This window comes from Populus alba, chromosome 11 (assembly GCF_005239225.2).
Source record: "Populus alba chromosome 11, ASM523922v2, whole genome shotgun sequence".
NCBI classification, from domain to species: Eukaryota; Viridiplantae; Streptophyta; class Magnoliopsida; order Malpighiales; family Salicaceae; genus Populus; species Populus alba.
Genome location: NC_133294.1, coordinates 4,724,203 through 4,734,857, shown reverse-complemented (window position 1 = coordinate 4,734,857; position 10,655 = coordinate 4,724,203). Strand labels below are relative to the sequence as shown.

The window sequence follows — 10,655 nt, the reverse complement described above, 5'->3', positions numbered from 1 at the left end:
CTGAGTCAATTGATAATCTGCATCATGAGCATCTCCATTCACATTCCCATGCTTTCCCTGCATCTATTGCCTCTGCATCTTCTTCCTTTTTGTCATGCCCAACACAAATTCCCACTATTCCAACTTGTAATCACTCTATAACCACTCGATCGATGAATAATATCTTCAAACCTAAACAATTGAACACTGTATCCAAGCATTCCCTTCCGCCCTCCTTGGAACCAACTTGTGTGAGCCAAGCCGTGTCTCACCCTGAATGGCGTGCAACCATGTCTAGTGAATTAACTGCCCTTATGAGCCATGGTACATGGGATTTAATCCCTCCTCCCAAAGACTGCTAGCCCATAGGGTGTAAGTGGTTTTTTTTAATCAAATGAAAGGCAGATGGCTAGGTTGATAAATTCAAAGCCAGAATTGTTGCAAATGGTTATAATCAATGTCCTGGAATTGATTATAAAGAAACCTTTAGCCCCGTTGTTAAACCTGCAACCATTAGAACTATGTTGAACATTGCTGTTATGAATGGATGGTCCTTGAGACAAATGGATGTCAATAATGCTTTCTTACATGGCATGTTGTCTGAAAACTGTGTATATGCAGCAGCCTCCGGGTTTTAAAGATTTGTCCAAACTTAATTATGTATGCCGATTAAGGAAAGCTATCTATGGTCTCAAACAAGCTCCTAGGGCGTGGTATTCAGCCTTGCGATCTTCCCTTTTACAAATTAGGTTTTAGAATTCTACAGCTGATTCCTCGTTGTTTATTTATCGTCATGACTCCCTTATCTGCTATGTGCTTGTTTATGTTGATGATTTGGTGATTACAGGCAGTGATACTCAGTTTGTAGGTCATGTTATCACTACTCTTGGTACTCGGTTTTCCTTGAAGGATATGGGTTTACTTCACTTCTTCTTAAGAGTTGAAGTCATCCCCACTTACGCCGGTTTATTTCTCTCCCAGCATGATTTTTCATGGTATTCACATCAAGAAAGCTGCTACACCATGTTTAATAGTTTACAGTGATGCTGACTGGGCTGGCAACGTTGATGATCGCATGTCCAAATCGGCTTACATTACGTTTCTTGGCTGCAATCCTATCTCCTGAGTTTGAAAAAACAGAGGGCTGTTGCTCGATCGTTTATGGAAGCTGAATATCGCGCACTTGCTAATGGTGCTTTAAAAACTTTATGGCTTCTTGCACTTCTTCATGAACTTGGATTTCCATTACTAGTGCCACCCTCTCTACTATGTGATAACCTTGGCGCAACTCACCTTACTTTCAATCCGGTTCACCACTCAAGAATGAAGCATATCCAAATTGATCTTCATTTTGTGTATGATCATGTTCAGAAGGGTACTCTTCAAGTGCGCCACGTCCACACTCAAGACCAGCTTGCAGATTTATTAACCAAGCCACTGTCTCGAACACGAACTGAATTTTTACAAGCCAAAATTAGACTTGCCAATGGAAGTTCAATTTTACCGGGGCATATTAAGGAAGATGCTACCAAATCTGCAGATGCATGAAATCTGCAAGTAATTTCAGCAATAGCGTGAATGAAATATGCCAATGATTTACAACAGCAACCAAGCTTGAAATCATGCTTGTGAATTAATACAAATATTCTGTCCATAAATATTTTGATTACTATAATATTTTCTTTACAATAATATGTAACCTCAGTATATAATTATCGGCTAAGCATTAATACAATCATGGTGAGAATTACATAATAAAATTCTAAGTATTTCAAATCTCTTTAGATTTCTTACTTGTCCTTGTTATAAGATTCTTGAGAATCCTAGAAAGATGGTAATCATTATCAACCTCTTTAAGAGCTTCAAACAAAGTTTTTTCAGTTCTTACTTAGAGGATGAAGAAATGAGATCTTTAAATAGCTCATTGAGATTTTGTTCTTGCTTATGCTCTCTACGTAAGATGAGTATACTTATTAGCATTCACTTTTTCTATAATTATAGGTTTTTTCGATTAAGCATGAATGGAAGTCGCCACACCTGACTTTGACAAAAAAAATAAAATTAAATAATATATTAAGCAACAACACAATTAAAAGAAGAAAAAAATTTTAAAATTTTTAGTTTGAGCAATAAAAATTGTGATTGAGCAAAATATAATACATAAAAAAATCAAATTAAATCTAATAAGACTTTGTCGATGAAAAAAAAAAAGAAAGAAAAATCCATTGCAAGTTGCAGCCATTCATTTACATGACCACAAAAATAAAAGCCAAATGAATTATAAAAAAGGAGGGATAAGAGATCGATTAGTTAAGGGACGAAGTTGAAGAGTATCAACAAATAAGGGACTAGTCAGATATTCATATAAAACGTAAGGGGCTAAGTAAATAACTTATTGAAGAATCAAACAAACAGTCCCTTTCTACTATCTTCCCTTTCCTGAATCATTCATCAGATAACACCAGCAAGTCTGAAAGAAAATTTCATCATTCCTCACAATTTCTCTAACAAGTAAAAAAAATCCAAACTTTCCTTCTCCTCAATCCCCATTACTCCTCTCTGTCTGTGCGATTTCGATTTCTTCCATTTTATACTCCACTCTGTTTCCAGGTAAAAACGTTTTCCACTGTCTTCTCTCTCAAAATTTGGGGTTTTTAAGTTTTTATAATAGAAAAAAAAAATCGAAGTTCCGAATTCTAAAATGTTAATTAATCTTTATTGATTCTGGGTTTTCGATGTGAATAGGTTTTTGAGTGAAAAGTTGCTGTCTGGGATTCGTTTTTGCTGTTATTTTAAGGTTAAGAAGTGTTGCCTGTTGGTGGGGTTATGGCTGAGATTTATGTTGAAGGGAGTGATTTAAAAGCGAATGAGAATGAGGAAGAGGACGAGGAGGAAGATATGGATTTTAATCCCTTTTTAAAGGGAACGCCTTCGCCGGAGGCGTCGTCGAGTTTGAGCTCTGAAGTTGAAGGTTTGGAGGAGGGTGTGAAGGAGGTGAGGAGTGGTGAGGTGCGAAATTACGATGTTGGAGATGTGAATCATGGGGAGGAGGTTGTTATGGCAAGTGGGGTTGAGGTGGGAAGTGGAAAGGAAGGGGAGAGTGGTGAGGATAGGAGGGGTAAGAGGAGGAAATTGGGTTTTGGGTCGAATGTGGAAGATGGGAATGAGATGGAGAAGGAGAGCGGGGTGAGTAAGGTTGTGTTGGATTTGGATGATGATGAAGATGCTATTTGTAAGAGGACAAGGGCTAGGTATTCGCTTGCGAGTTTTACCCTTGATGAGTTAGAGATGTTTTTGCAAGAGAGTGATGATGAGGATGATCTTCCGAATGTTGATGATGAGGTGGAGTATAGGAAATTTCTTGCGGCCGTTTTGCTTGGTGGAGATGGGGATGGTCAGGCTAATGAAGAAAATGAAAATGTTGATGATGATGATGAGGATAATGATGCGGATTTTGAGATTGAACTTGAGGAGTTGCTTGACAGTGATGTTGATAATGGTGCAAGGGATGAGGGTCAGAGAGTTGAGTATGAGAGAGGTGGACGAAGGCCGGAAACTAGGCAGAAAAAACGTCAAAAGGCTTCTGCTCAATATAAGAAGAAGCTTTTAGAACAGTCAAAAAGGCCGTTGCGCCCTCTTTTACCAGTTTTGCCTAATGGATTTGCTCCTCCTTTTAGTGCTGTCAATGAGAAAGCTTTGGCACCTAAGCCTGCTCCTAGCTATGCGTCTTCTGCAGAAGATGGTGGTAAAATAAATGGGTTTACTCCACAGCAAATAAACCAGTTGTATTGTTTGATACATGAACATACTCAGCTACTTATTCAAGTATTCTCTCTTTGCATTCTTGATTCTTCCCGGCAACACCTTTCCTCCCAGGTTCAGGGATTGATTTTTGAGATGCTTCACAAACGTGATAATGTAATAGCCTGCAAAAGAGTTCCATATCCTGGTAATTGCTTTTGTCCTCCATATATGTGCTCATCTGTGGCAGATGAACTGCCCAATATTCGGCCAGCACAGTGCACCTACGAATCACCCCCTGTTCTAAACTTGCAGATGTCAGTCTCTCAAAATACCCCCGTTCCACAAAGAAGAGATGAGCTTGCATGTAATGAGCAAACGAGTTCTGCACAGATTGCAGGCTCTTCTTGGAGTCCTTACATAAATGGTCCAATAGTATCAATTCTGGATGTAGCCCCGCTCAATTTAGTTGGAAGATATATGGATGATGTTTACAATGGTATGTAGTTCAGAAGACATTTACTGCTTTGTTCTCTTGCAATTGTATTCTTTTTGCTGTATTTAAACTATTCATGCTTTAACATTTATTTTGATTAATTTTGACAGCTGTTCGGGAGTATCGGCAGCGTTTTCTGAATTCCAGTTCTGAAACATGGAATGAAAAGGAACCGCTATTCTACCTTCCACATTCTCCCTTATTAGGGGAGGCGAATGAAGTTATGAGAGGAAACGTGCCCCTTGCTGCCAATAGAGTGACATCCTCAACTGGTCAACAACCACCCAAGAAGACATTGGCTGCTTCCATTGTTGAAAGTACCAAGAAGCAATCAGTTGCACTAGTCCCAAAGGATATTAGCAAGTTAGCTCAGCGATTTTTCCCACTGTTCAATCCAGTACTATTTCCACATAAACCACCCCCTGCGGCTGTCGCAAATCGGGTCCTTTTTACTGATTCAGAGGACGAGTGAGTAGAATGTTTTCTTCAGTTTCTTTCATCTGCTCTTTCAACTCTTCGAACTGATAGCTTTATAGGTGCATTATCTTCCAAAGTTTTTTTTTTTATCAATCTTTTTGATGAAAGAAAACAACATGAAGTTTGAGTATTTGAACCATCAACAGTCAATTCATTCAGATTTTGATGGCTGATTATATTTTCTAATAAGGTCATAGAATTTGAGAGGTGTAAGATTCTGTTTATGGATATATGATGTCGGGGGGAGAAAAATCTTCAAAACCAGGATTTGTATCTTCAATTCATCAAAAGCATTATCTAATTTTGCTCTTTGAAAAGCTATGAATGTTGAATCATTGGTATCATGTTACAATATTGTTCTGTCTGCCATGTTACCATTTAAATTGAAAGCATTTAGTTATGACTGGTAAGATATGATTGCCAAGGCTCTAAATTTTAATGGATTTTGATGCAGATTGTTGGCACTAGGGATCATGGAATATAATACAGATTGGAAGGCAATTCAACAGCGCTTTCTTCCATGCAAATCTAAGCATCAGGTGGTTTTCATCATAGATTCCTATTATAAACACTATTGCTTCTAGTAACTGCTGCCAGAATTAAACTGTAAACTTGTGTCATTTTTTGTACATTACTTATGCACTTTATCCTAATGAAAATAGGGTCCTGTATCTTTTGGCCAGTAATAGGTAACTCAAATATGCTTATTTTTTGTTCCGGCATGCCTTTGATCTAGACACTTGTATCCGTGTTTTGAAATTAGACTGGTGACCTTTGCCTGATACAGCTGTAAAAGCTTGGGCTACAGCAACCAAAAGGTTACAAACAATATCTTGTTCAAGCAGCAAGCTTTGCTTAAGATGTTATAGGTTAATTATGACCTAATATGTGGTGTATGTTCTCATTGCAGCGTACTTAAATATATGTACATGCTATTTTCTTCTGCCTTGTTTCCACATTTGACATGCTGTTTTCTGGGGTTCTTTTTATGATCGCTTATGTGTATCCATGTGTTTAACTGTTGTTCCCATTCTGCTATGCTAGTTGGTCAATGGTTTCTGTAGCATTGCCATGTCTCTTGGTGATCTAGAAATGTGTTGTTATTCTCTCTGTTGTTCTTTAATTTTCTGAATTTTAAAGTCAATATCACATGAACAATTATCATATTTAGCATCATTGTAATGCTGCTGCTTTTTTTGCAGATTTTTGTTAGGCAAAAAAATCGTTGTTCTTCTAAGGCACCAGAAAATCCTATAAAGGTAATTGCATGAGCCCAGGCGCATGAATGATATTCTCAGTTGTATCCCTGCTCGTTGAAGAATCTTAACACCATTGAGTTTGAAACACAATAAGGGATATAGACTAGATTATAACAAAAATTAACCGGGTGTTTATATTTATAGTGAACTGAATATCTACTTTATGCAGGCAGTTCGGAGAATGAAAACCTCCCCATTGACTACAGAAGAGACAGAACGCATTCAGGAGGTAATATCATCCTGGATGTTTCATATGCCTTTCCAGATGATCAGTTTTTAGATTGTGCTGTCCGATTTTTAATGTAACCGCACTCACTCCAGGGACTCAGGGTTTACAAACTTGATTGGTTGTCTGTATGGAAGTTTGTTGTTCCACATAGGGATCCTTCCTTATTACCTCGGCAGTTGCGGATTGCCCTTGGAACTCAAAAGTCATATAAGCAAGATGCTGCTAAAAAGGAGAAAAGGCGGATATCTGAAGCCAGGAAACGGTCAAGAACCACAGAATTATCAAATTGGAAACCAGCTTCTGACAAGGAAGTATGCTATTATCCTGGATCTACATCTTACCTTGTTGCTCAATATCCATTTGATTTAGCTAATTTTGTATATGAATTTTGGTGGATTAAACCATATTTTGCCTGAACGGTGGCTCTTTGAAAATCTCACTGACACTTTGGGTGTGTCCTTGGTTTTTTTCCTGAGCATGCATGCTACTTATGTCAAGCTGGCATCCTGGCTACACAGTTACATCAAGTTAAAGGGCTCAGCTGGGCTTGGCTCATAAGTTAATAAGTTAGCTGAGCTTGGTCTCATTGATTCACAGTTTAATGTGTTACCTAATGTCATTAAGTGCTTTGACTGGGTGCAGGACAATCAGGCTGACAGAACTGGTAAAGGAAATAGTAGCGGAGATGATTGTGTTGATAATGTAAATGAAGCTTATGTTCATCAGGCATTTTTATCTGATTGGAGGCCAGGTTCCTCGGGTCTCATTTCCAGTGATACAATTTCAAGAGAAGATCAAAATACCAGAGAGCATCCAAACAATTGTAGGCCTGGAGAGCCCCAACTCTGGATCGATAACATGAATGGGCTTCCATATGGATCCAGCTCTTACCATTATCCTCTTGCTCATGCTAAACCCTCTCCTAATGCCATGCTACCAAACTATCAAATTTCTAATATGTCAGTGAGTATCTCCAAGCCTCAAATACATTTGCGGCCATACCGGAGTCGTAAAACTGATGGTGTGCGCTTAGTGAGATTGGCACCAGATTTGCCCCCTGTGAATCTTCCACGGTCTGTTCGTGTAATTTCTCAGTCAGCTTTCGAAAGGAACCAATGTGGATCATCTATCAAAGTATCTACCTCGGGAAGTCGGATTGGTGATGCTGGAAAAAACAATATTGCTGCTCAGCTTCCACATATTGGAAATCTGAGAACCCCCAGTTCAGTAGATTCAAGAAAGGATAAGACTAATCAAGCAGCAGACCATGTCACAAATTCACACCCAGAACAATCTGCTGTTGTTCACAATGCATGTACTGCTGAAGAAAGAGGCACTGATTCTGACCTTCAGATGCATCCATTACTGTTCCAGGCCCCAGAAGGTGGCTGTCTGCCATATTTCCCTTTGAGCTGCAGCAGTGGCACATCTAGTTCTTTTAGTTTCTTTTCAGGGAATCAACCCCAGTTGAATCTAAGTCTCTTTCATAATCCCCTCCAAGCAAACCATGTTGTTGATGGTCTTAACAAGTCTTCGAAGAGTAAGGACTCCACTTCAGCATCATGCAGTATCGACTTCCACCCACTTCTGCAAAGAACTGATGAGGAAAATAACAACTTGGTGATGGCATGCTCGAATCCAAACCAATTTGTTTGTTTGAGTGGTGAATCTGCTCAATTTCAAAATCATTTTGGTGTGGTCCAGAATAAGTCATTTGTCAATCACATCCCAGTTACTGTTGACCCTAAACACTCTAGCTCTAATGAGAAAGCTAATGACCTGGACTTGGATATCCATCTAAGCTCTAATTCTGCAAAGGAGGTATCTGAGAGAAGTAAAGATGTTGGTGCAAATAACCAACCAAGCTCAACAACAAGTGAACCAAAGTCTGGAAGGAGAATGGAAACTTGTAAAATAAACAGCCCGCGTAATCAGCACAATGAACATCCCACGGTTCATAGCAATCTTGTTTCAGGTGCTGATGCATCACCTGTACAAAGCAATAATGCCAGCACATGCAACATGGATGATGTTGGCGACCAATCTCATCCAGAAATTGTGATGGAGCAAGAAGAGCTGAGTGACTCAGATGAAGAAATTGAAGAAAATGTAGACTTTGAGTGTGAGGAGATGGCTGATTCTGATGGGGAAGAAGGTGCAGGTTGTGAACCAGTTGCTGAGGTGCAAGATAAGGTGCTTTTTCTCTTTCCTTTTTCCCCCCCTCAATATTATGCTCCTTTTGAGAGTGGAGAGGCGTAGCATTTTTTCAGCTGAGCGCATATACTTTGTCACTTGATAGTAGTCCTGGTTTTATAATGTAGTACTATCACTTTTAATCCTTTTCAGAACCTTTAATTAATGCTGTATTTGCCGATGGTAACTCATTATCCTCCATCCACTAGATGAGAAGGCCCGATGTGGGACCATCCAATTTTCCACTGATCCAATGCATGGTGGGCTTCAGGAAACTCATTCAGCGAGTTTCCCTCCACAAGCATAGATTTATCCCAACTTCAAATGTTTTACCATTTGGGTTGGCTGTGCGAATGTTTTTCATCATTCAACTCTTTCAAGGTCATCTTGTTTTACCAAACAAGGACATATTCACGCCCACAAACTCATTGACTGTTGTTGCTGTTGCCTTTCCTTACATCTCTTCTCTTCTCTTCTTAATGTCTAGCATGCATTTGCATCCTGTTGGGAGTTTTTATTCCCTCGAGTTAACCACTGACACCTTTTTTCAGAAAATATCAAATGCTTCATGCTGTAGCTCAATTTTACTGATGACTTGATTAATGTACCTCTGGTCTACTTTTGCTTATTTTTTTATCTTGATTTTTTCTTTTTATTTTTGGTTTCAACATTGAGCTAGTATATCATTTGGCATGTTGCCCCCCTTTTTTCTCACCATTTCTCTCTGTTTTTTGGTTAAATCTAATGCAGTGAGGCCATTACTATGTTCTCATGTTGACTGATGTTGATTTATGTTTTCTGTTTGCGGTTTTGTCCATCCTCTGTTGCTCTAAAATTTTGGCTAACTTCCCCATTAATTACTTGTTCATAGGATGCTCAAAGTTTTGCAGTGGAAGAAGTTACAAATGCTGAAGATTATGGTGATCAACAATGGAAGTTGAGGAGCCCTGTTCATTCTCGTGGCAAGCCTTCTATTCTTAGAAAGGGCAGTCCTTTATTACACCTGAGTCTGACAAGCTTAGGGAAGGAGACTACAAGTAGTTCTTGGTTAAGTTTAGATTCACGTGCAGCTCTTGACTCTCCAAGAATGAAGACTCTGCATGAAAAGGGTGCAATTAATGACAGCCCTGCAGCCAAAAATTTATCTCCTTGTCGTCCCAACAGATTGTGCAAGAGGACAACACCGATCACAAAAGTTGAAACACAGAAGAATGTTTCTGACATGGCACAGCAACTTAGTCTGGGTCCTCTAGCTGTTTCAACACTGAGGAAACCCAGGAAGCGTATGTGCCGAACAAATACAAATTTGGGTACTCGAACAGTTGCTGAAAATGTTGGAACAAATACAAAATTGGGCACTGGAACAGCCACTGAAAATGGCGGACTCGATCAAGATAAGTTTGGTTGATTGCTGCGTTTTCAATTATTCTCTCGGTTAGTTGATGAGCCTGGGCTAACTATTTGTGTTCCTTGTGGAACTTGCTGACCAAATTGACTAGTGAGAATCTGGTGTCAAAGCTGGACTACAAGTGCAGAGTAATTTGATTGGCATCTACCATCTTCCTTGCTAACTTATCTCAGGGGTCGAGATTTCTTAGACATGCTAACAAAGCTAGGAGGGTTTTCTTCTCGACCCTTTCCATTTATTATGTAAATACTTTCTGATATATAGCATGAGTAAATTAATTTGTGTTAATATGGAGGGTCATGAACATGCCTTTTTGTTTGTAAATTACGGCATACCAATTCAGGTGGAGACAGCTTTGTGCAAGCGTGATGCTAAAGGTAATGATTTTGTAGCAAAACTGTTGTGTTAATTCATGTGGCAACTTGTGAAATGTGCTATGAGTACGTAGAGTTGCCCATTCCCTTGCTTTCATCTCTTGCGAAGAGCAAGTTTGTTTAAAGAGGTTGCTGATATATTTGAGGATTTGGTCCTTCCGGATTGCTTCCCTGAAAATTTTCCACTCTAAACTATGTTTGGGAACATGGTTTAACCTGCATTTTTAAAAATTTTAATTTTTTGTTTTTGTTAAAATTGAGTGTGGTTTGTATTCTTTGGATTGTTTTGATGTACTGATATCAAAAATAATTTTTAAAAAATGAAAAAATATTATTGGCATATATTTTAACACGAAAAATTATTTGAAAAGCAATCGTTACCGCACTGTTAAAAACACGATAAATATGGCTTGGGCCTCTTGGGATTTACACTTTGAAAGCAAAAAAAAATATCAGAGCATTTCTCTGAATGTAGCAGATTGTTTAGTCGTAGTTGACA

General features: G+C 38.8%; 1 protein-coding gene across 1 annotated transcript; it reads left to right on the top strand.

Annotated features, from left to right (window-relative positions):
- The first annotated feature begins 2,413 nt into the window (after positions 1-2,413).
- Positions 2,414-10,128, top strand: LOC118042539 (uncharacterized). The gene is made up of 9 exons (XM_035050239.2): positions 2,414-2,589; positions 2,725-4,219; positions 4,327-4,684; positions 5,148-5,232; positions 5,896-5,952; positions 6,122-6,181; positions 6,274-6,492; positions 6,824-8,374; positions 9,246-10,128. Exons 2-9 carry the CDS (start codon positions 2,806-2,808, stop codon positions 9,780-9,782), a joined length of 4,281 nt encoding a protein of 1,426 aa, XP_034906130.1. The 5' UTR covers positions 2,414-2,589; positions 2,725-2,805; the 3' UTR covers positions 9,783-10,128.
- The last annotated feature ends 527 nt before the right edge of the window (positions 10,129-10,655 follow it).

Excerpts from the sequence above, each read along its gene's own strand:
- LOC118042539 (XM_035050239.2), top strand. The coding sequence starts at position 2,806 with ATGGCTGAGATTTATGTTGAAGGGAGTGATTTAAAAGCGAATGAGAAT. Across the intron at positions 5,233-5,895 it reads CATGCAAATCTAAGCATCAG|ATTTTTGTTAGGCAAAAAAA; the intron begins GTGGTTTTCATC and ends CTTTTTTTGCAG. Across the intron at positions 6,182-6,273 it reads AGACAGAACGCATTCAGGAG|GGACTCAGGGTTTACAAACT; the intron begins GTAATATCATCC and ends CACTCACTCCAG.